At 41.3% G+C, this 25,692-nt stretch overlaps 1 protein-coding gene across 14 annotated transcripts in view; it reads right to left on the bottom strand.

Moving 5' to 3' along the window:
- LOC147343084 (uncharacterized) overlaps positions 1-25,692 on the bottom strand; it is a 282,954-nt gene that overhangs the window by 153,673 nt on the left and 103,589 nt on the right. For 4 of the 14 annotated variants that reach the window (XM_086382509.1, XM_086382513.1, XM_086382514.1 and 1 more), the window contains one exon: positions 4,927-5,523. The exons of 9 other annotated variants lie outside the window; for them this stretch is intronic. In XM_086382509.1, the coding sequence (XP_086238635.1) occupies positions 5,410-5,523 (114 nt within the window). In that variant the 3' untranslated portion in view covers positions 4,927-5,409. Of the gene's footprint in view, positions 1-4,926; positions 5,524-25,692 lie in introns of those variants that run through there. One more of the 14 variants, XM_086382497.1, reaches the window with a different exon arrangement.

The raw sequence follows: 25,692 nt of genomic DNA, 5'->3' as shown, positions 1-25,692 counted from the left end.
ACTAGAGAAATTCACAAGTGTTACGTTTAAAGGGAGTCATGCTCAGAAGGGGTCTATACAGAGATGACTACATGTAGGGGATTCAGGGAGGAGGGAGTGGGGGGACGTATCAGACCATATTTGGAAAATAAAGCAGAAAGACAAAGTAACTGAAATTGGGCCTCAGGTGAGAGGAACAAAGCAGGAATAAAAAAAAATTTTAAGGGTCAGCAGCAAGCCACAATTTGAAGCATGGCTCCCCAAAAAGAAGAGTTACAGAGTGAGGCTTCCCTGGTGGCTCAGAGGTTAAAGCTTCTGCCTGGAATGCAGGAGACCCGGGTTCAATCCCTGAGTAGGGAAGATCCCCTGGAGAAGGAAATGGCAACCCACTCCAGTACTCTTGCCTGGAGAATCCCGTGGAGGGAGGAGCCTGGTAGGCTACCGTCCACAGGGTCACAAAGAATCAGACACGACTGAGCAATTTCAAGCGTGCTCCCCAAAAAGAAGAGTTACAGAGTACCATCCACCATATAGCATTCTTATGCACAAGCCGGCAGAAACTCTGAGACCAAGTACGGACTCCTATTGGGACCAAGCTGTCAGACAGACCTGGCTACAGTCTTCTCACGCTTAGGACTGGAAAACAGCCCATCAGTCTGAGTTAAATGACCCCAATAGATAGGTGAAATTGAATGGAAACAAATGAAAAATCTTACAGGTAGGTCATATGAGGGTGCAGAGAATGGCCATGTGAAACCAACTCTGATTTTTCAGTCAAGGCAGATGGAGACAAACTTCACAGGGTGTGCCTCTTAGCCACTGAAATCGTGGAGAGCAAAGCATGTGCATAGTCTGTACTGATATGTTATAATTGTGGCTACTGTTTACTTGGCCCCAATTATGTGCCAGACACTTGACATAACCTCACTTAATCTTCTGCTGTAGATACAGCAGCCAAGGCTGGGCAGGGATGAATTTCCTGCTCAAGATCACACAGCTAGGATGTGGTGGGTCAGGGTTCAAGTACAGGCCACTTGGCTCTGGAGTCCACAGGCTTGTCCATCATGTTCTTCTGCCTTCACTAGACAGGAGTGGTGGAGTCGTGAGAAGTCAAGCTTCACAGGCTTGATTCAGTGATCCCAACCACCATGCCCATCCTCAGGAATCTATGATTCCAGATCCTGCTCTGTCACCAGATGGATATAGAGACTCTGAGTCTTTTCCCAGGATCCTGTCTCCATTTTCCATAGAACTAGAAATCAGAGGAGCCTTAAACATGTTAGCTGCTAAATTCTTCAAACAAAATCTTGCTGAAGCCCAGTGATTACATCAGATAAAATCAGGACTGCCCTGATTGAAACTGAGACAGAGCTCACTCAGCCCAGTTTAGAACACACCGCTGACCCCCCCACCCCCGCCAAGAGTTTCCTCCTGTGGTTGCTCCTGAGGTCCCCGCTCTGCAGCTCTAGATTCTACTAAACAAATTTGAAAACCACTGGGCTGGATTGTTTCTAGGATGTCTTCCAAGTGCAAGATTCATAGATAGATGACCTACACATCATCAAAGTCACGAAACTTGAGCAAATTAAAGTTGGCTCTTCGGTGTTCAGAGTAAGCTCCATGAGTATAACTTGGAAAGGTTGCTCCCTTCCTTCTTTCAAGAGCCTGGGGAGTAATCTCTCACTTTGTTCTGAGAGATACTTGGAAAAAAGACTGTTTTGCATCCTCAAAAGGGGATTTATTGGAAGAGCAGCCAGTTATCAGGAATTCATGACAATGAAACATTAATATTAATAAAACACATGACTAAAAGATAACATTCACTTCTTTGATTATAGTGCACAGAGTTGTTGTTTAGTAGCTAAGTCCTGTCTGCCTTTGAGACCCCATGGAGACTGTAGCCTACCAGACTCCTCAGTCCATAGGATTTCCCAGGCAAGAATACTGGAATGGGTTGCCACTTCCTTCTCTGGGGAATCTTCCCAACCCAAGGATCATTGAACCTGCATCTCCTGCACGGCAGGCAGATTGTTTACCACTAAGCCACCATGGAAACCCAAGTGTACAGAATTGTTGCTGTTGTAGTTGTTATTTAGTTACTAAGTTGTATTCTACTCTTTTGTGACCCCATGGACTGTAGGAGTAGGCCAATTACAACCCAATGCCTTTTTTTTGGTAACAGCTTTATTGAGATAGAATTCACATACCATACAATCCACCTATTTAAATGTACAATTCAATGATTTTTTTTTAAGTATATTCAAAATTTGTGTGACTTCCCTGGTCGTCCAGTGATTGGGAGTCCACCTGCCAATTCAGGGGACGTGGGTTTGATCCCGGGTTTGGGAGGTTTCCACCTGCCACAGGACAGCTGGGCCCGTGTGCCACAACTACTGAGCCCACACTCTAGAGCCTGAGAGCCGCACCTACCGAAGCCTACAAGCCCTAGTTCCGTAACAAGAGAAGCCACCACATGAGAAGTCCGCACACCACAGCTAGAGAGCAGCCCCTCCTCACTGCAACTAGACAACATCTGCATGCAGCAACAAAGACCCAGCAAAGCCAATAATAACAAAGTTTTTTTTTAAGTTGTGAAATCATCACTACAGCCCATTGTAGAACATTTTCATTGCCCCACAGAGAAAGCCCGTACCTTTCAACAGTCATCTTCCATCCCCTCAGCCCTGGGTGGATCACTGATCTACTTTCTGTCTGCATAGATTTGCCTATTTCGGACATTTCATTTAAATGTATCATACAATATAAGATCTTTGTTTCTGGCTTCTTTCTTTCACTCCACGTGTTTTCAAGGTTCCTCCATGTTGTAGTGCGTCTAGTATTCCATTCCTGCTCTTGGATGAATAAACCGCTGAATACGGAGGGCCTATATTTTGTTTAACCATCGCTCAGCTGATGGACAAGAGGGTTGCTTCCATCTTTAGGAAATGGAGGAAGCATTCATGGCTCCATGCTGTCTCCTCCCTATTTGTTGTCACAGCTTCCTTGAGGGATCAACTTAGGAGAAAAGGAGTCAGCACAGACAAGCAGGCTCTCTGTGCCCTTTGCTCAGAGGAGGTTTATGGCCTTCAGGATCTTCTCTTTTCCTGACTGTTGTTTTCAAAAGCCTAAACTCACTTATCAGGTGTGCTGTATACTCCTGAGGAGAGAAGCAAGCAGGAATCTCAAGAGAGAGGAAGGCAATTCTCCCTGTTTCTAGGGATGAAGACAACATGGAGAGAGACTCTGGGTCTGGAGAGACCTGGGACCACACGCTGGCAGTGCCCTGGGGCTGGCAGCATGGAATGGCCATGGGAGTTCCCTGGGATGGGTCAGACGGCAATTCCTTGAAGGGAGCTCCCCAGTGGGAACTGAAGTTAACTTGTCCTTGCTTGCAGGTTTACAGGCTCAGACTTAATACCATGCTAATTAAAAATTCCATTCAAAGCTGGATTTGTGGACTGAGATTCATACTTGAAAAAAACAGAAATAAGTCGAGAAGGAGACTAAGTAAGACAGTGTGTGATTAGGACTCAGAAGACCAATGTCTCAAACTTCCCCTGTATGGAGCCAGGGGGATAGCAAGAGCAGAAGAAAAGCAAGGAAGTAATTCAGACAAACCCAGAACAATAGCCTCTCTGACACTTAGGACGAGGTGTGGCAGAATACCAGGGTTAGACTCTCCAATGACCAACTGATGTTCAACAAACTGTTAGGAACCCTGAGGATATCCTCCATGTTAAGCTGTATTTGTAATTAGTACTTTATCCTGAGCTCCATGGCAGGCTTTTTAAGTAAAACTAAAATATAAAAGCTGCATGTTATATTATGTCAGAAAATATATATATACATATAAACATACATACACACACATACACACAAACACACATATATATAATCTCTTTGTTGCCATAAGCAATTCCTTTGCTTTATTATAGTGAAGGATTTCTACAATCCTAACTCATTTACTCCTGCCAAAAGCTGTTTCACAGCCAGCTTGCAGCCACCAAAAACCAAAAGCGGGTGAATAAATGTGAATTTGAAAGTAAATTTTAGTAATGTCTTGAGATGTGCTTTTCAACAGAAAATTTTCCTCCTACAGCAGGCTAAAGTCATCGTTTCTGTCCTTTCCACTAACAGAGAGTCTGTTTGTTTAATATACAGTTTACAACTCTTACCTTTCCACCCACTGTTTATCAGCCAAAAGGACCTGCTTAGCATTTCTCACAGACATACCAGTCCTCTGTGTCTCTGTGCAGAATGTTCTATTTGTTCCATCTATCTAGGCAATTTTTCCCTTCTTGGTTTTCCCAGAGCATTTGATAAGTACTTCTGTCTCTGTACAGATTTTGAGAAAAGCTAAATTCTCATTAAAAAAAAAAAATCCACTTAATTGAAGACAAATACAGGTCTAATTTTAGGACAATTCTAAAAACAAATCAATTCTAAATATGTAGTTGTAGACAATGAGATCTTGAGGGCAGGGTCTTGTTCTGCTTTATTAATTGCATCTCCAATGCCTAGAAAGGAATCTAATTCATAGTTCAAGTGTTCAATGAATGAATGAATGATTTAAGACCCATGCTTTACTCTATTCTGTTGCTTTACTCTGTTTTAGGGTACAAAAAGAATATATTTTATATTTCCTTTTTCTAAGCCATCATCATGGATGTTTTGCTTGACCCTCCCTTCTCCTTTCTATTCACCCCTTCCTCTCCTTGAGGAAGTCTCAAGAATCTTGAAAGCTGATGGTTATTATAGAAATGCAAAGTTCAGTACCATGACCAGGTACCGGAGAGCACAGGAAAGCTACTGGAAAAGTATGCCTTTGGCTTTCCTGACCTCAGATATACTTATTTCTACCTCATTAGTGTCCCACTGATACCAGTTTGTCTCCATTTCTGTGGCTTTTCTCATGGTTCAAATGATCCTTCATTACTTACAGACTCATCACCCAGATAACACACTTTTTAATAACATGCAGCAAACCAAGATGAACATTTTAACTTGTACCTCAAAAAGAAGGAAATAATTTGCAGTGTTCTCAGCAACCCAGAAGCACATATTGCTTGTTATTAGAGAAAGGCAATTTTGACAAGCATTATGTTGACTCCACATTCTCTTCAACAAAACCTTGATGCCAATTTCCAAATCCGTCATGACAATTAGTCTGCTCATCACTTCACTTTCCAAATAACAATACAACCTTGTAGGAGAATTCTTAACTTGTAGAATTCTCCTGCAAGTCACTTCCTAAAGGCTGAAATTCTGGCAGGCAACTGGGCTTAGGGGTGTGCAGGGGAGGATGCTGAAAGGCAGGTGGCCTCCATCCAAGAGGTCGGAAAGGGGTGTAAAAGCAGCTGTCTAACTGTTTCTTCTTGGTATGTTGAGTAAGATCCTACTGAGCTCAAAGACATGGTAACAGAGTAGAATTCACAAGGCCTGTGTTCCCAAGAATAGTTCATTAATCTCAGGTCTAGAGTCAGCTTCCAACGGAGAAATCTCAGACAAGCCACTTATCCTCTCAGAGACACCTCCATTTCTCATCTATGGAAGAGAACATGAAGTTTAGCAATGGATAACTGTTATTAGCTGAGGTCCCTTCTAAATGCAGTTTTTGTTAATTTAGTGGGAACTCAAAAATATATGCTATTCTATTCTATATATTCTATTCTGAACTATGCTATAGTTTTTTAGTAAGCTATAATCCACATACTATAAAATTCACCATTTTAAACTGTCTGATTCAATTGTTTTTAGTGTATTCACAAGGTTGTGCAACCATCACCCATCATTTAATTCTAGTACATTTTACACTTTAATTATAGTGCATTTAAAAATAAACCTCATATCCACTAAAAGTCACTCCTCTTTCCCTCCATCCCCTCAACCCTAGATAACTAATGGCTTACTTTCTGTCTCTATGGATTTGCCTATTCTGAACATTTCATATAAGTGCAATCATATAATACATGGCTTTTTGTGCATGCCTCCATCACACAACACAGTGTTTTCAAGGTTCTTTGATTCTGCAGCATGTATCTGTAATTCATGCCTTTTTATGGATGAATAATATTCCATTGTATGGTCATGCCACATTTTTTCATTGTCCATTCATCAGCTGATGGACATTTGGTTGCTTCACTTTTCACCTATTATGAATAATATTGCCAAGAACATTTGTGTTCATACGGACATATGTTTCTGTGTCTTCTGGCAATATACCTAGAAGTGGAAATACTGCATTATATGGTGACGATGTTTAACTTTTTCAAACTGTTTTCCACTGCTATTATACCAGTTTACATTCCCACCAGCAATGCATGAAGTTTCCTTTACTTTTAAAATCTAATTTTTCTTACGTTATAAAACATTTCTAAGGGGAATAGAAATTTCACCCTTTTCTTCTATCTTGTTTTTCTTTCCTTTTTTGTTCTTCTTTTTCTCTATCTTTCCCTCTCTCTATCCCTTTCTTCCTCCCGTCCTCTAACTGAAAAATGCCTTCCTAAACAAAACTATGATTTAAATGACACTAATTCTCACTGGACGTTAGCTGGAAAAGCATGGAAAAATTTGTAGCTCTCACAGCAGGGCAATTTTCCTTAAAGTTAAGGAATGACTGAATGACCTGCTTCAAAAGTTAACTACTTCGTTCTCTCATTTGGAATCATGAACTGGAGGGAGGGGCTGGAGACTGCAGATCTCTTAGCTCCTGAGAAGAATGATCAGGTCTTTTCTATTTTTAAAAGATCTTTGATTAGCCTGAGTAGATAGGAAGGAAGCTCTGATATTAAAGGGCTAAACGGAGCCTAACCAGTCAATGTGGTTTCCCCCGAGAATTTGGGGGACAGGAATGGGAGGGCTGCAAGTCCTACAGAGGGACATAGGCTCTGGAATGGGAGCTGCAAGAATCCCGGGGGAGCATTAGTGAGGGTCCCTCTGACCACCCTGGCACAAAGCAGTTGTCTTAGTATGATTAGAGCCAGTTACTCACATAAACTCCAGTAAAGATGATAACAGACTGATAACACATGGCCTCTACCCTCACTGTCTTAATACTGGACCTGTAGACACCTTAGGAAGTGGAGCTCAGAGCCTGATTTGACTTATAAAATAAAGAAGTCATCTTGCACATTTAGCATCATATAGCAGCTCACAGCTGTTTACATCTTTCGAGCTTGAGGGTGGGATGGGGAAAATGTCATCCTTGTTTTTATAAAAAGGTAACAGAGGTTCAGAGAGGTTAAGGAATTTGCAAAATTCACCTAACTAGCGAGAGGGGAAAGCTAGAATTCACATCCCAGTGAGGTGAAAAAACAAGACCTTTCTCACCACATCATCCTAGCCTTAAAAGGATGCTAGAACATGCAATCTATAATCTGAGACTCAGTAACATTTGAGAAGGAAAAGAAGCTCTGTCAAGCTGCATTTTGGCCTCTGGCCTGAATTTTCTCCACCTCTGAAACACCATTAGTTGTCTGATTCATCCTTCCTTAAGCAGGGTGGGGGCACATTGGAACTTATTTGCAACCAAAGGACAGCTAACATCATCTCAATAAGGAGAGAAATGATAAACAAGTACGACATTCTGTCTTTTTTTACGGGCTCGGGAAAATGCCATGCTTTGAAAAATCAGCATCTACTCTACTAAGTGTTCTCTGAACTAGGAACAATCTTTCAATTTTTTCTGTAATTGCATCCATCAGCTTAGATTACACATTTAATTTTGCTTGGAATTTTATCTATTGCTTACGTTTTTCTAAATATTCTCACAGTTCCAATTTTCCTTCTCTTATTTAACTCAAATTAAAACCAGAAAGATGCAGTCATTTTTAACATTACATTGCTTCATTCACCATGCTCTTAGCTCACTTTATTTTTGTTTAAGCAAGAAACCAGCAGGCAGGATCTTAACCCTGGGAAGGAACATTAATCAAATCCCAAACTTTGAGATGATCCATTTATAATGCAGCCACGAATTATTAATAACATCCTCTTTGTGAAACAGAGTAGGACATTAATATGAAAAAAAATTAATGAGAGAAATATAGGAGAAAGAGTCTGGCTGTACCGAAATGGAACGTAAAATTAACTTTACTTGTGAGAAAATGAAGGATTTTCCCTAAAAGTTTACAACTTCCTACATTTACATCACTTTCATTTTTAATCAGCATCTCCTAGAACCGTCATTGGTCCCTGTTTTCAATTAGTGATTAAGTTGTAATTACTTCCTTTTATTTCACTTTGAATTTTCATCAGCTCTTTTCTGGTAGTTTACAATATGATGTCTTCCTCATGTTTATCCAAGGAAGAATGGAGATCATAGTTGGCATTTATGGCATTTGAGAGAGAATCTCTATTTAAATACAAGAGTTGGAGAAATTTCCATCAGAAATGTATCCCTAATTCCTTAATTATATAATTCCACACATTGGAATAATCTATGTAACACCTTCAAAGGAATGGTAAATTAATTAGCTGCAAGGGACCAAAACCCAATTTAAAATAGGTGAAACAAAAGAGAGAATTTATTGACCGACAAATTGGGAGGGAAAATTTCTGACGGCAATAGAAACTTTTACCTTTACACTTCCTTCTTCTCTTTGTTTATTCCTTCCTTTCTGCCTGCCTTCCTTTATTTTACTAGAGTCTCCTCCCAAGTGTTAAGAATATTTGTGTCTTCCCAAAGTTCAAATGTGGAAGCCCTAACGCCCAATGTGATAGTATTTGGAGGTGATTAGGTTTAGATAAGGTCATGAGGATGGCCCCCTCATCATGGGATTTGTGTATTTATAACAAGAGGAAGAGAGAGCAGGTCTTTGTCTCTCTCCACCACATGAGGTCCCATCACTTCATGGGAAACAGATGGGGAAACAGTGGAAACAGTGGCAGACTTTCTTTTTGGGGGCTCCAAAATCACTGCAGATGGTGACGGCAGCCATGAAATTACAAGACGCTTACTCCTTGGAAGGAAAGTTATGACCAACCTAGATAGCATATTCAAAAGCAGAGACATTACTTTGCCAACAAAGGTTCGTCTAGTCAAGGCTATGGTTTTTCCTGTGGTCATGTATGGATGTGAGAGTTGGACTGTGAAGAAAGCTTAGTGCCGAAGAATTGATGCTTTTGAACTGTGGTGTTGGAGAAGACTCTTGAGAGTCCCTTGGACTGCAAAGAGATCCAACCAGTCCATTCTAAAGGAGATCGGTCCTGGGTATTCTTTGGAGGGAATGATGCTGAAGCTGAAACTCCAATACTTTGGCCACCTCATGCAAAGAGTTGACTCATTGGAAAAGACTCTGATGCTGGGAGGGATTGGGGGCAGGAGAAGAAGGGGACGACAGAGGATGAGATGGCTGGATGGCATCACCGACTTGATGGACGTGAGTTTGAGTGAACTCCGGGAGTTGGTGATGGACAGGGAGGCCTGGCGTGCTGCGATTCGTGGGATTGCAAAGAGTCGGACACGACTGAGCGACTGAACTGAACTGAACTGAACTGAACCACATGAGGACACAGCAAGAGGGTGCCCATCTGCAACCCAAGGAGAGAGTCCTCACCAGACACCAAACCTACTGGCATCTTGACCTGGGACTTCCCAGCCTCCAAAGCAGTGAGAAATAAAATTCCGTTGCTTAAAGCTACTTTGTCTATGCTATTTTGTTACAGTAGCATAAAGTTAAGTTGCCAAACTAAACCAGATTTCTTTATAGTAGTAATATGAGCACTTGTTATTTTCCCTGGATCATAGTTGAAGTATGAAAATTAGTGAACAGTAGAGCAATTTTTGAAAAGTTAATCATTACAGAATTTAAGGACACATTTCAGAAGCCTGGCTTCTGTAATTACAACTGGGGACTAAAGTCAATACTTCTTTCTTATCTCACCTCATCTTCACTTGTTTTTATGTGTTTATCAATCTCATTACCTCTTACTGCAGACAGGATTTCCCTAGGAAGGTGGCAGAAATACGGCCACTGAGAGTTTGGAAACCCCACCAGAAAGAAGGTTCTTCCAGTCATCAAAAATCAGTGTAATCTCAAGGAAGCCCTCTGACTGTCCTGGCTTGGGTCACATGGCCATCTCTGTGGCCAGAACCTTTCCCAGAACAGAGATTGAGAGGCCTGATGCACAGGTCCAGTTAGCCATCACAGTCTACTGCAAATGGAAGGTTCGTTTTGTTCCCTTCATGCGAGCTAGGTATACCACATAATTTCAGGATGTGAAGAATCTTAAGCAAATGTCCACATCTTCTGATAACTCACCAGCCTTTACACTATGTCCCCATTGCAAATTCAGGCTCTGCAGTGAGGCACCCCACTGTAACAAACCCTGGACTCCTTTCCATGCACTATCTGTCATGCGCCATCAGAAACCACTGTTTACATTAAAGTAGCAGGAGTTACTATAATCTTCAAAAACGTATGAGTTTATATCCTTATACATTTCTTTATATTTCAACAAAAACTGGGGTTTGCTCTTTTAAAAATAAAAATGTATGACGAGTTTTTAGGCCTCCAAGTACACAACTCATTAAGAGACTCTTTTTTTTAAAGATTTCTATCACAGAAGCTAACATTACAAGAACCCAGCCATGGCTACTTGAACCATATGTTTATCGTGGGTGGCAGGAATTAAACAAACCAACACAAGAAGTAGCTTCTGTACCAGGACACCACTTTGAAACTTTCCATCATGTGTATTTAATTATCATTATGAATTATGAAATTTCCAGCAAACCTCAAAGCAACTTGCTAGTTTGGTAATTGGTTGCCTGGCCCTGAACAAAGGAGACTGATATTTTCACCTGATTTGCTGGCTTTGGGGCTTTCTGAAAGGCACCACAGGTGAGTTTTTAAAGCCACACTTAGGCTGGGTGACAACTTTTAGTTTGAGTCAATAGTAGCAGAGCATTGTTCAGTGATAAACACTGGACAATGGTGTGGGAAACAAAAATTCAATGGCTATCAGCAATTTTATCTTATACCTTGCTAGTTGAGAAGCAATACAGGAAACGTTCATGAAACTTGCTCCCAGAGAACATTTAAACTTTTTTGGAAGGCAATTACCCTGGAGAACAGGGCACAGGCTTTGAGTCAAAAGCAAGATGAAGGACTGAATCTCACCTCCCCTATATAGTAATTGTGAGACCCTGAAAAGCAATCACAGTTACTTCACAATGCATTGGTAGTTGTGAGGAGAAAGGACTATGTGAATGTGCTTAGTACCATGTACAGCATATTTTAAATGCATAAATGCATTTAAATTTTAAATGCATTTAAAATGCTGGTTTCTTTTCACTCTTTAAAATGGAGTAACAGCCCATGGGAAATGAAAGGGTTGTGCTCAAATATTCATGAAGAACATCCATGTTATGCTTTTATTCTATTAGAAAACCCTCACTTGATCCAACTTCTGACCCAGAAACTGCCCATTTCTTGGTTCTCCCATAGAAAAAAGCCCAAAAGAATTAGTTATCTTTGCTGTAGCCAATTTCTGTGTTCATATTTTTTCTCAAGCTCACTGTCACGAGCCTCCCTTACTAAGAGCAAACATTCATGATGAGGTGGGTCGTGACCTCTTGTGGCATCCTCTCCTTCTCTATATAATTACTCCATTCATGATCTCAACCAACCCTATGACCATAAAAACTATCAACTCTTGCCATATGATCCAGCAATCCCACTCCTGGGCATACATCCAGGCAAAATTATAAGCTGAAAAGATACATACAAGATAGGGCCCTATGTTCATAGCAGCTGTATCTGCTGCTATGACATGGAAGCATCTAAACGCCCATTAACAGATGAACAGATAAAGAAGATGGTACATATACACAATGAAGTACCACTCAGTCATTTAAAAAAGTGAAATAATGCCATCTGCAGCAACATGGAAGGACTTAGAGCTTATCATACTAAATGAAGTCAGAAAGACAAATACCACGTGACATCATTTATATGTAAATTCTAAACTGTGACACAAATGAACTTATCAACAAAAATGAAACGGATTCTCAGACAGAGAACAGATTTGCAGTCGCCAAGGTGGGTGGGGGTGAGGAAGGGAAAGACTGGGAGTTTGGGATTAGACGATGCAAACTATTATAGATAAGATGGATAAACAACAAGGCCCACTGTACAGCACAGAGAACTATATTCAATATCCTATGGTAAACCATGATGGAAAAGAACATATACATATAAACTGAGCTATGTATATACTGATTCACTTTGCTGTATAGCAGAATTTAATACAATATTGTAAGTATACTACACTTCAGTGAAATTTTTAAAAATCCTACAAACTCTATGCTGATGACTGCCTCCCCTAGTTTTTACCTCTATCCTGAACTTTATATTCTTAAATTTAATTGCTTACTCAATAGCCATACCTGAGTGTTAGGACAGACACCTCAAACTTGACGTGTCCAAAACTAAACTCCTAATCTGCCTTTCCTGTTCTTCCCATAATCTTTCCACCCCAGTCAATGAAAATTCTATTCTTTCTGTTGCTCAGGTATCTGTATCCATGAGCTTTCACTGAATTATATTACTATAATTACAACAACAACAAAAAATCTCAGCATGATTTGAAGCTATGTTTACTACTTGGAAATTTAGAAGGAAATGGCAACGCACTCCAGTACTCTTGCCTGGAAAATTCCATGGACTGAGACGCTCCTCAGAGCCTGGTAGACTACAGTCCATGGGGTCGCAAAGAGTCAGACACGACTGAGCGACTTCACTTTTACTACTTGCTCAAGTTATATATCAGCAGAGGGTGGGACTCTGGCTCTGTTTCATATCCTTTGCTCCAGGGTCCAGGTTAAAAGAGCCCCCCATCCAGGACAGCGGATTCTCTCCTGGTAAAGACAAGAATAGGTCCAGCACAGGGACATTTAAAGATTCTGCCAGGAAAGGCACATTACTTTCCATATCTAATTCACTGGCCAGAGAAAGTCCCATGTCCAAGCCTTTGGGATGCCAGGATAATTCTCCCAGAGGGACAAACCTCATAGGTAGGCTCAATAAATATTTTGGCAGTACTATCAGTACTCTTGCCTGGAAAATCCCATGGACAGAGGAGCCTGGTAGGCTGCAGTCCATGGGGTCGCTGAGGGTCGGACACGACTGAGTGACTTCACTTTCAGTTTTCACTTTCATGCATTGGAGAAGGAAATGGCAACCCACTCCAGTGTTCTTGCCTGGAGAATCCCAGGGACGGGGAAGCCTGGTGGGCTGCCGTCTATGGGGTCGCACAGAGTCGGACACGACTGAAGCGACTTAGCGATAGCAATAGCAATAAGAATCTTCAACTCTTTCTTTCCTGTAAGACTCTTCTATCAGAAAATCCTGTAGGTTCTAGCTTCAAAGTATATCCAGAAGGCAACCATTTGTCATCACCTTCACTGTCATCTCCTTGGCCCAAATATTGCAGTACATCAACCGGCCTTTGTGTTTCTGCCCTTGTCTCCTTACTGTCCGTTCTCCCCATGATATTGCAAATAATTCTGCTAAAATGTAATTCAGATCAAATCACACATCCCCCCCCTCCCACCCCGTCTGAAACCCTTATGGGTTTCCATTTCTCTTAGAATGAAGTCAAAGTCCTTATAATGAGCAATGATCCACAAGACTTTACATTGTTTGTCTAACATCCCTCATTTCTTTTCTTCACCCCTTGATCTCCCCATCTACCCTAACTCCAATCCAACCACACTGAACTTCCTCCTACATTTAAATTTATAGGTACACCTCAGCCTCAGGGCCTTTGCCGGTTCCTTCTGCTTGGAAACCTCCTCCCTTAGATAGAAGCCTAGCTGGTTCCCTCCTTTGGGGGAACAAAACTACCTAATGAGGCCTAACCTGACTCCCTTATTTAAACTTTCAGCCCCATGCTAATTTTTATTCTGAGAGGATACATTTAAAATATAACCACAAATTATAAATAGCATCCTCTTCATGAAGCTGAGTAAGACCCATCACAACTCAATTTACTATGTGGTTTATTATTAATTCTGTTACCTCATCCTGCTAAAATGTGGCCTTCTCAAAGTGAGGAATCTTTCTGTTTTATTCTCAGATGCATCTAGAGACATCTAGACCCCTAGACACATTTAAATAGTCTCCAAATAGAACATGTAGGAAATTCAAAAGTTGTTGAATAAATGAACTGAATGAATGAATGAATCCTGCATAATTTCCTTATTCCACCTCATCAGTTTTCCTCCCTTAGGAAGGAACTGTGAACTTTAGGAGATATTTCAATTAAATATCTATAGCTGACATCAAAATTTTTTCTTCTTTATTAGGTTTTATTATACCTCATTAATTCCCTAAAGGAAAAAAAAAGACTGGATCAATTTAGAGTCATGTTGGCTGAGCAAAAATTCCATCTTTTTAACAGCATTATAACAGTAATACTAATATTTAAAACATTTTTATTATATTTTCAGATTTTGGGGGAGAGAGGTGGGGATGGGTGGAATAAGTGGGGGCCGGTATTCTAAACCAAAGCTTAAGTCTTAAGAGACTCTGAAAAAGAGGCTTCAAAACAAACTCATCTAAAAAGAATGATGCCAAAAATAATTATAATCATTTTTGAAAGCAACAGCAGATATATATAAAATAACTGGTTCAGGAAAGATGAAAATGAAAATAGTTCCAGATAATACTAAGGGTTTTTTTTGTTTTTTGTTTTTTTTTCCAAATATGACCCTATAGTTAAGTTGGGATATTTCTGCAGTCATGCAGTCTCCTTGGAGGAAAGCCAATTTCCTTGGTTATTGGCTCCATTTTAAACTTTTTGAAAGAGACTGAGCCAATCTCCTCTCCCTCTGTTATTTCACATGCCACTATGGATAAACTCTCCACCAATTCCTCCATATTGTAACATGAGTCAAAATAATTAACCAAAGTAATATGAGCACTAAGACAAAAAGCGACAAGTAGAAGAAGAAATTGTAGTAGTAGACACATGGGTTCTACATGTAATAAAGTCTCATGGATAGATTATTGGAATTGACTAAGACCAAATGTATGTCTCCCTTAATAATCAGAAATAAATGAAAACATTTCAGTGGGGATGGCGGGTGGAGACTGTTGGGCAAAATGTACCAAGTCATCAAAATGAACAGTGATCATAACTATAAAAATGTATAATGGCAGAGAAGACTAATTGTCCACCCAAAATGTATGGTCCTCCAAGGAGAATATATAGCTGTTTCTGGAAAGTGTCTGCCCAGCCAGAAACTACGTTGCCAGGACTTCCCACACCCAGTTATGCCATATGGCAAGCTGTCATCAGAGGAACGGAAACAGAGAGGCTGGGTACCACTACTTGGCCATGTGGTTAGGAAGCAAGTATCTTCCATGCTCTTGCCCCTTCTGTCAGCTGGAAGCAGTCCCAGAGGCCTGAGGGGATGGGCAACACTGATGGAAGGGCCTGGGTTCCTGAATCACCATGAGGGGGAAGCCTAAAGATCAGGAACTCATTTGGACTGTTACCTTTTTAAAATTATGCAAATTTGGAAAGAAAAGTCATGAATGGGTTCCCTTGAAGCATTATTTATAACAAAAATGGAAATAAACCTGAGTAGCAAGAGAATTAAGGAAATGATGGCACATTCACTTAGACTGGTTATTATGCATTAAATCTGCAAAAGTTCTGTAAAATAGACCTTAGAGCAGGTGAGGTAAGATTGTTGTTGGAGAAGTGGCAAAGACAAAAGATAAACAGATAAAAGAGGAATGGGGGGAGACAGGAAGATAGAAAGGCAAATGACCAAAATGTGCAAATCACCAAACACCTGAACTTAAAGAGAAGAATTATATTATATTCTGATTCCACAGTCACACATAGAGAAAGAGAGAAAGAATATATGTGAGTGATTGCTTGCAATGTGGTACCGTCTGGGGAGGCTTCTGGTATTATGTGGAAGGCTACCTTCCTCATTGCAGTTTGAGTGACTGATATTTTTTCCCCTACCATTTCCTGGAGGCCAGACTTTATAAATTAGCCTAAGACCAAAGGAATTCACGTTTTTGTCATCTATACTTTAGTTGCTTAGAAATGAGTATGCTTTCCTCTAACATGTACCCTTCTCCATCAGCAACTCCCTTTCAGGAATACTTTCATTCTATTTCCTTCAAAAAGTGAAGCTCCTTGGGAGCAGGGCCATGTCTTGTATACCTCTGTATCTACACCAATACTAGCACACCGTAGGCTCTTTGTGAACTCATTTAGCCATTCATTGTACAAATGTCTCCATGCCTACTAGTGCTAAGCCTTGTTCTAGACTCTGGAGGCAGAGCAGTAAACAAAGTCACCATCCTCCTGAAGAAACGTGGAGGGCTGGTGCAATCTGCTTTCCATTCTCACACAGAATCCATCTGGGCTGAATCCATCACCAAAATACTTTCAAAATAGTTCAGAGGAGGCTTCGCCACTACACACCCAGTAGGGTGGCTATAATTTTTTTAAAAGACTGATAATAACAAGTGTTGGAGAGAATGTGGAAAAATCAGAACACACACCACTGGTAGGAACATAAAATGGTGCGGTCACTTTGCAATTTCTCAAAAGGTTAAACACAGCTAACATATGATGGTGCAATTCCAGTCCTAGAAGTGTTTACAAGAGAGATGAAAAACCATCCACACAGGCTTGACCATCAGTGTTTATAGCAGCACTGATTATAAGAGCCAAAAATGGAAATAACTAAAAAACGGAAACAACTAAAACTCAAATAATTTAAAGCCCATCCACAGTTTGCATGGATCATGACCAACTGTAAAAAATTCTGAGAGAGATGGGCATACCAGACCACCTGACCTGCCTCCTGAGAAATCTGTGTGCAGGTCAAGAAGCAACAGTTAGAACAAAACATGGAACGGACTGGTTCCAAATTGGAAAACAAATCCGTCAAGGTTGTATATTGTCACCCTGCTTATTCAACTTATATGCAGAGTACATCATGAGAAATGCCAGACTGGATGAAGAACAGCTGGAATCAAGATTGCCAGGAGAAATATCAATAACCTCAGATATGCAGATGACAGCAAACTAATGGCAGAAAGCAAAGAAGAACTAAAGAGCCTCTTTATGAAAGTGAAAGAGGAGAGTGAAAAAGTTGGCTTAAAACTCAACATTCAGAAAACTAAGATCATGGCATCTGGTCCCATCACTTTATGGCAAGTAGATGGGTAAACAATGGAAACAGTGACAGACTTTATTTTGGGGGGCTCCAAAATCACTGCAGATGGTAACTACAGCTATGAAATTAAAAGACGCTTGCTCCTTGGTAGAAAAGCTATGACCAACCTAGACAGCATATGAAACAGCAGAGACAACTTTGCCAACAAAGTTCCATCTAGTCAAAGCTTTGGTTTTTCCAGTAGTCATGTATGGATGTGCGACTTGGACTATAAAGAAAACCAAGTGCCGAAGAACTGATGCTTTTGAACTGTGGTGTTGGAGAAGACTCTTGAGAGTCCCTTGGACAGCAAGGAGATCCAACCAGTCAATCATAAAGGAAACCAGTCCTGAATATTCACTGGAAGGACTGAAGCTGAAGCTGAAGCTCCAATACTTTGGCCACCTGATGCGAAGAGCTGACTCATTTGAAAAGACCCTGATACTGGGAAAGATTGAAGAGGGGAGGAGAAGGGGATGACAGAGGATGAGATGGTTGGATGGTATCACTGACTCAACAGACATAAGTTTGAGTAATCTCTGGGAGTTGGTGATGGACAGGGAAGCCTGGGGTACTGCAGTCCATGGGGTCACGAAGAGTCAGACATGACTGAGCAACTGAACTGAACTGATGGTTACACAATTATAATACTAAAGTAACACTGAACTGTATACTTTAAATGAGTAAACTGTATGCTATATGAATTATATCTCAATAAAGCTGTATTTAAAATGAGGAATAGGAATAGGGGGAAAAGAAAAAGGAGCTGTTGGTGCTTTCAGTGCATTAAATATCAGTGTTGGGTATAGAGGTTAGGTACCTAGAGCCACCATGAAAGCTTTGGCATGAAGCCTGGCAATTATCTAAGGATCTGAACCTCCTTTCAATACAACTCAGTTGTGGTTGCAAGAAAGTAGTGTTAGTCACTCAGTCATGTCTAACTCTTTGCAACCCCATGAACTGTAGCCTGCCAGGCTCCTTTGTCCATGTGATTCTCCAGACAAAACTGGAGTAGGTAGCCATTCCCTTCTCCAGGGGATCTTCCCAACCCAGGGATTGAACCCAGGTCTCCTGCATTGCAGGCGGATTCTTTACTGTCTGAACCACCAGGGAAGCCATAACTTATCATCAATTTTAAATCTTTCTGAAAAATTGAAAAGTGGTATCTCCCATGACAACAAACTTTTTTTTTAATGGAAGAACATTAGAAAAAAGTCATTAAACATTTTTTCAGTGGAAATATAATTTCCAAAGTTGCACAGCTGGAACTCATCAATCAACAGAGAAAGTTTCTGCTTTCTCTGTTAGCAACAGTCAGACAGAAAACAGATCTGTCTGAACGGATAGATCTGTCTTTCTGTCCAGCTGGAAAACACTCACTGAATAATAGATGGGAAGAGCAATGATGTTAGACTTCTTTCAATATAAGCCTCAAAGTAAAATAATCAAAACATCCCTATTCTATATTGCAATATGAATATTAATAGAAAAGTGTTTGGAGCAAACTGGTCTCTTTAGTAAAAATGCAAATGAAAACATGAATCTCATCACTTGCAGCAATCTAAAATTAATCCATTAGCTGAATTATGTTAATCATTCGTGGCCAGAAGGTTGGCCATCATTTGTATCCTGACCACATACAATTCCCAAATGAGAGGGGCAGGAAGCACTGTGGCTCAGTTCAGTGTTTGGAGAGGCTGAGCTTTCTAACGGGCTTTGGGGGTTGGTCCCTCCCATGCCCTGGGCCATGCCAACTGAGGAACACGCTGTTCCATCCCCACACATGCTATCCTGTTGCAGCAAGCCCTGCTAATGTTTACCGTTCAGCCTCCTTGATACGATCTCAACATTATTTTCATGTTTCATTCTGACAGGCCTTTCTCTGGGTTTGGTGCTCTGTGACTGGTGATTCAGACTTCCACACCATGCAAAGATCACAGAAATCTCTCTTCAAAAACAAGGCCAGCTAGGCCATTGGGTGAATTCATTCAAACAGCACACTGGCTTTCACATTTTATTTAAACAAAGAGGTCCTTTGGGTGCTGGTGCTATACATGTGACATGATTTCTCTATTTTCAGCTCTTCGTTCTAAAGAATAAAACCTCATCCCTGAGAGATTCTTATGTTAATAATGGCAGGGAGCCTTGCTGGTAATAGTCAGAAAGGTCAGAGAACGGACCCACCTGAGTGACCACTGGAGGAAACGCAGTCTTCCCTATGTACTGCATTCCCCCTGTGGCTCTGCGTTGTTGAGCAAGGCTTTCACCCTCTCTGGTCCTATAAGAAGGGATTAAATTCAGTGTCTCTAAGGTCCTTTCTTACTCTAAAGTATTCGTTTTTTAACTCAGTTACAATTGGCCTCTGTAGAACCCAATTAATTCTGTTTCTCATTAACAGGCGAAAAGTATTTTTATGTGAGAAACAAGCTCTTGGCTACTCCTTCAAGGGAAGTAATCAGAATTCATAGCCAACAACACGTGATTTATCTTTCTGCACTTAGGATTTTGGCTTTCATTTGAGAGTCATTTCCCGAAATGCAAAATGAAGGAATTTAAAACAAGAAGCAGCCAAAAAAATTCCTGGCTGAGAAACTGCCTTGGCAGCAGCTTGATTTCTCGAGTCACTTTTTAGATTTTACCCTGCAGTTGTGTTCTGGCAAATCTGATTGAATCAATATGTCCTTTATAGACAAACTGCATTCTCTGGCTTCATCTATCATCTGCTCTAGAAAAAGCCATTAAGTCAGTAAAAGGAAGTTGGGAAGAGGTTTTACTGCAGAGAATGAGTTTTTTTCGATACAAATACTGACCCCACTGGAAAGTAAGAATGCAGTAGCTTCAGAAATCAAAGTCAAGGTCATCTTAATGATTAGCAAAATAAGTTGTGGCTCTGAGATGTGAGTATTGGTCTAGTGGAAACTCTCCCAATAAAATATTCCCCTCTCTGACCCTCACCTAAACTCGGACTCCAATAAGAAGTGTTAATCACTCAGCTGCGCCTGTCTCCTTGTGGCCGCATGGACTGTAGCCCGCCAGGCTTCTCTGTTCTTTAAATCAGCAAGTATCCAATTTTAAAATGTAAATTTTCTGTTACAATCTCAGACAGTAGAATGAGAGCAGCTGGGGAGCTCAGGCCATTGCTGGGAAGACTGACATTATGAAGCTGGGCATCCGGAAGTTTCCCCAAGGACACCATAGAGCAGGATAGAAAATTACTCCTGAGACAAACCTCCTCACCATGCTCAACAATCTTGACATTTGTTTTTTATCTCAAGCCATATTCTATACTTCTCGGAGGCAGGCAAAACACAGAACTACTGACGAGGCTTTGGTGCTGGCAGAAACAGAAAGATTGCTGCTCTTTTTGAAAACCAGCTGAAAGGAAAAACCTTAGTTCTTCTTCATTAGACAAGGCTCTGTAGCTACAAAAGCGAGAATTTCCTCCCCCCTATCCTGGCAGATGCACCTCTAAACAAGCCAACACAGCAGCTCTGTTGGAGGTACTGTCTGCCCAGATTCGATGTCTGGAAACCTGCAAGCAGACTAAGAGGCTCAGGCCTTCAAGATGGAACGGCTTCCCTGGTGGGATACAGTGTGGCCCACACAACTTGAAGTGCTGATTCCTGGCATAGGAAAGGTCCAGCTTCCCTGGCATTCTGTGGTGAGAGGAGTAACAGACCTACACTGGGTTACCCTTTCTGCGATGCTTCACTCGCGAAGTCTTTGCTCAAACACATCAAGCAGGCAGACGAAGAAACCTCAACTGTGTGGTAACAGGAGCTGACTGTGGCTCAGATCATGAACTCCTTATTGGCAAATTCAGACTTAAATTGAAGAAAGTAGGAAAAACAACTAGGCCATTCAGGTATGACCTAAATCAAATCCCTAACCATTATACACTATAGATTCAAGGGATTAGATCTGGTAGAGTGCCTGAAGAACTATGGACGGAGGTTTGCAACATTGTACAGGAGGCCGTGATCAAAATCATCCCCAAGAAAAAGGAATGCAAAAAGGGAAAATAGTTGTCTGAGGAGGCCTTACAAATAGCTGAGGAAAGAAGGCAAAAGGCAAAGGAGAAAAGGAAAGATATACCAATCTGAATGCAGAGTTTCAAAGAACAGCAAGGAGATATAAGAAAGCCTTCCTAACTGATCAATGCGAAGAAATAGAAGAAAGCAATAGAATGGGAAAGACTAGAGATCTCTTCAAGAAAACTGGATACCAAGGGAACATTCCCATGCAAAGATGGGCAGAATTAAAGAACAGAAACAGTATAGAGCTCTATGCCAAAGCTTTTGACTGTGTAGATCACAACAAACTGTGAAAAATTATGAAAGAGATGGGAATAACAGACCACCTTACCTGTCTCCAGAGAAACCTGTATGCAGGTCAAGAAGCGACAGTTAGAACTGGACATGGAACAATAGATCCAAATTGGGAAAGGAGTATGCCAAGGCTGTATATTGTCACCCTGCTTTTTTAACTTAAAAATGCAGAGTACATCAGGCGAAATGCCAGGCTAGATGAATCACAAGCTGGAATGAAGACTGCCCAGAGAAATACTAATAACCTCAGATATGTAGATAACACCACCCTTATGGCAGAAAGTGAAGGGGAACTAAAGAGCCTCTTGGTGAAAGTGAAAGAGGAAAGTGAAAAAGCTGGCTTAAATATCAACATTCAAAAGACAAAGATCACGGCATCCGGTCCCATCACTTCATGGCAAATAGATGGGGAAACAATGGAAACAATAACAGACTTTATTTTCTGGGGCTCCAAAATCACTGTAAATGGTGACTACAGCCATGAAATTAAAAGACTCTTGCTCCTTGGAAGAAAAGCTATGACCAATCTAGACAGCAGATTAAAAAGCAGAGACGTTACTTTGCCAACAAAGGTCCGTCTAGTCAAAGCTATGGCTTTTCCAGTAGTCATGTATGAACATGAGAGTCAGGCCATAAAGAACGCTGAGCGCCAAAGAACTGATGCTTTTAAACTGTGGTGTTGGAGAAGGCTCTTGAGAGTCCCTTGGACTACAAGGAGATCCAACCAGTCCATCCTAAAGGAAATTAGTCCTGAATATTCATTGGAAGGACTGATGCTAAAGCTGAAGCTCCAATACTTTGGCCACCTGATGCAAAGGGCTGACTCATTTGAAAAGACCCTGATGCTGGGAAAGACTGAAGAGGGGAGAAGAAGGGGATGACAGAGGATGAGATGGTTGGATGGCATCACCAACTCGATGGACACAAGTTTGAGCAAGCTCCAGGAGTTGGTGATGGACAGGGAAGCCTGGCATGCTGCAGTCCGTGGGGTCACAAGGAGTTGGATATACCTGAGCGACTGAACTGAACCCATCAGTGTAACTCAGAGCCATCCCCTACAGGGTCCCTGGCTGCCCACCTCTCACTCCACTGCAGAATCCATGGTGCCTCACCAAGGGTCAGCCTTGTTATTGAGATTTCAGTCCCAATCGAGTCCTGAGGGGAGTGGAGGCTGAAGTCCCTGTGTTAGCTCCAAGCTTTCAGCATGAGTTCGCTAGGTCAATGGCTCATGCAGACTCTACCATGTGAATTGTGCTTTATGTTCAGATTAATGCCAAGCAGGGCCCTGTAAGGCTCCTGAGCATGGAGGCCTTTTGTCCCCCATTCCTTGTAGGCCAGACTCCAGCCTCCATGACCTTCTCTGAGTTCCAAAGTGTAGAACAGTTGCTAATCAAAGGAGAAGCAGCAAGGAAACCACCTGAGGCAAGATTAAAGGGTGTCACCCTGATCAGGCTCATCCAGGTTAGGAGACCACCTAAGACTAGGCACACACCCTCCTTTTGTCAGGGACCTCGCTGTCAAATTCCCAACAGAGCATCTACTACAGAGTTGGAAACCACTGCTTTTACCTTCTTCCACTACTGCCTAGTTTTTCCTAGTCTGGAACTTTGTATAGATGAAATCATATATGTACTCGTTTGTGTGTGGCCTCTTTCACTCAGCAGAAGGCACTAGAGATGTGTCCATGCAGCTGCCTGCTGTCACAGTCCGATCCTTTGTGTTGCTGAAATGGCCAGGCCTACAGACAGACTTCAGTTAGTTTCTCCACATCACTCTTCACGGACACCTGGGCTACTGCCAGCTTTAAGGTCTACCCCTGCCTGCTTGTCATTCTGCCTCCTGCCTGCCCACATGGGCTTCTTTCCATGGTTAGGTGACAAGGATTAGAACTACTTGCTGAGTGATACTGAAAAAATTGTTAAGCATCTCTTAACTTTCAGTTTGCCCCTCCAAGGGTGATGCTGATAATACCATAGAGCAGAAAACAGCTAGAACACAGGGAACCTGGAGTAGAGCCCGTGCTTAATAATAGGAGCTTTATTTTTTATGTCTATTGTATTTGTTTTTTAAGGCTGCTATCACAAAAGTGCTGCAAACTTAGTGGCTCAAAACAGAGAAAATATTTGCTCTCACAGGGGTGAAGCTTGAAGTCTAAGATCCAGGTGTCCTGAGGGCCATGCTCTCTCTGAAGGCACTAGAGCAGGATCTGGTACCTTTCTCAGAGTACCAGTTGTGATCAGCAAAACCTCAGATTCTTTGGCTTATGGACTCATCACTCTGGTATCTGCCTTCTTCACATGGCACCCCTCCCTATGTCTCTATGTCTCTTTGCTGTATAATAACACCAGTGATTTTGGATTAAGTGCCCAGGCTACTTCAATATGACTTCTTATGAACACTTGTAACAACTCTATTTCCAAATAAAGTCACGTTCAGAGGTTTCAGGACATTTGGGGTGGGGATGGGAGGAAAACTATCCAACCAAGTATAATCATCTCCTCAGTTATATTATAAAACCATTTATTTAAAAGATTGTGTCTTATAAAATATTGTTCTGCATCCCTCACACAGACTCAATGGTCAATAAATATTTGATTAAGCAGAAACCGATAATGATGAATTTAATCAGCACTTTGAAGAGAGGTAAGAAGAAAAGTTCCAACTGCAGGATAAAACATAGATACTTAGCCTCAATTTCTGTAGGCTTCGGTGCACCACTTCAGAAGCTTTAAAGTCAAAAGATTAATGTGCTTCCACAGAAATTAGCATTTTCCTGTAACTAATCAGAAATCTTCAGTCAACAAAAGAGTCTGAAATGCAGTACTTGGTGCAACAAAAAAACAACAGAATGATCTCGGTTCATTTTCCAAGGCAAACCATTCAATGTCACAGTAATCCAAAGAAGTTGAAGTTGACCAGTTCTATGAAGACCTACAAGACCTTCTAGAACTAACACCAAAAAAAGACATTTTCATCATAGGGGAGTGGAATGCAAACGTAGGAAGTCAAGAGATATCTGGAGTAATAGGCAGGGCCTTGGAGTACAAAATGAAGCAGGGCAAAAGCTAACAGAGTTCTGTCAAGAGAACACATTGGTCATAGCAAACACCTTTTTCCAACAACACAAGAAATGACTCTAAAATGGATCACCAGTGCTTCCCAGATGGCTCCAGTGGTAAAGAACATGCCTGCCAAAGCATGACATGTAAGAGACAGGAGTTCGATCCCTGGGTCGGGAAGATCCCCTGGAGAAGGGCATAGCAACCCACTCTAGCATTCTTGCCTAGAGAATCCCATGGACAGAGGAGCCTGGCAGGCTACAGTTCATAGGGTCACAAAGAGTCGAACATGACTGAAGCAATTTAGCATGCATGACAGCAGGTATGAACATCAACAAATGGTCAGTAACAAAATCAGACTGATTACATTCTTTGCACTGAATATGGAAAAGCTCTATACAGTCAGCAAAAACAAGACCTGGAGCTGACTGTGGCTCAGATAATCAGCTCCTAATTGTAAAATTCAGGCTTAAATTGAAGAGAGTAGGGAAAACCACCAAGCCATTCACTTATGACCTAAATCAAATCCCTTACAATCTGTACAGTGAAGAGGTGATGAATAAATTCAAGGGATTAGATCTGGTAGACAGAGTGCCTGAAGAACTATGGATGGAGGTCTGTAACATTATACAGGAGGCTGAAACCAAAACCAACCCAAAGGGAAAAAAATGCAAGAAGGAAAAGCGGTTGTCTGAGGAGGCCTTACAAATAGCTGAGAAAAGAAGAAAAGTGAAAAGCAAGAAGAAAGGGAAAGATACCCACCTGAATGCAGAGTTCTACAAAACAGCAAGGAGAGATAAGAAAGCCTTCTAAAGTGAGCAATGCAAAGAAATAGAGGAAAACAACAGAATGGAAAAACTAGAGATCTCTTCAAGAAAACTGGATACCAAGGGAACATTTCATGCAAAGATGGGCACAATAAAGGACTGAAATAGCAGGGACCTAACAGAAGAAGAAGATATTAAGAAGAGGTAGCAAGAATACACAGAACCGTACAAAAAAGATCTTAATGGCCTGGATAACCAGGACCATGGTGTGATCACTCACCTAGAACCAGACATCCTGGAGTGCAAAGTCAAGTGGGCCTTAGGAAGCATTACAATGAAGAAAGCCAATGGAGGTGATGGAATTC

The sequence above is a fragment of the Bos grunniens genome, chromosome 28 (assembly GCF_055505025.1).
Source record: "Bos grunniens cultivar Pamir isolate PY7600 chromosome 28, Bosgru_T2T1.0, whole genome shotgun sequence".
NCBI lineage: Eukaryota > Metazoa > Chordata > Mammalia > Artiodactyla > Bovidae > Bos > Bos grunniens.
Note: the sequence above shows the minus strand (reverse complement) of the source record. Positions and strands in the feature narration are given on the sequence as shown.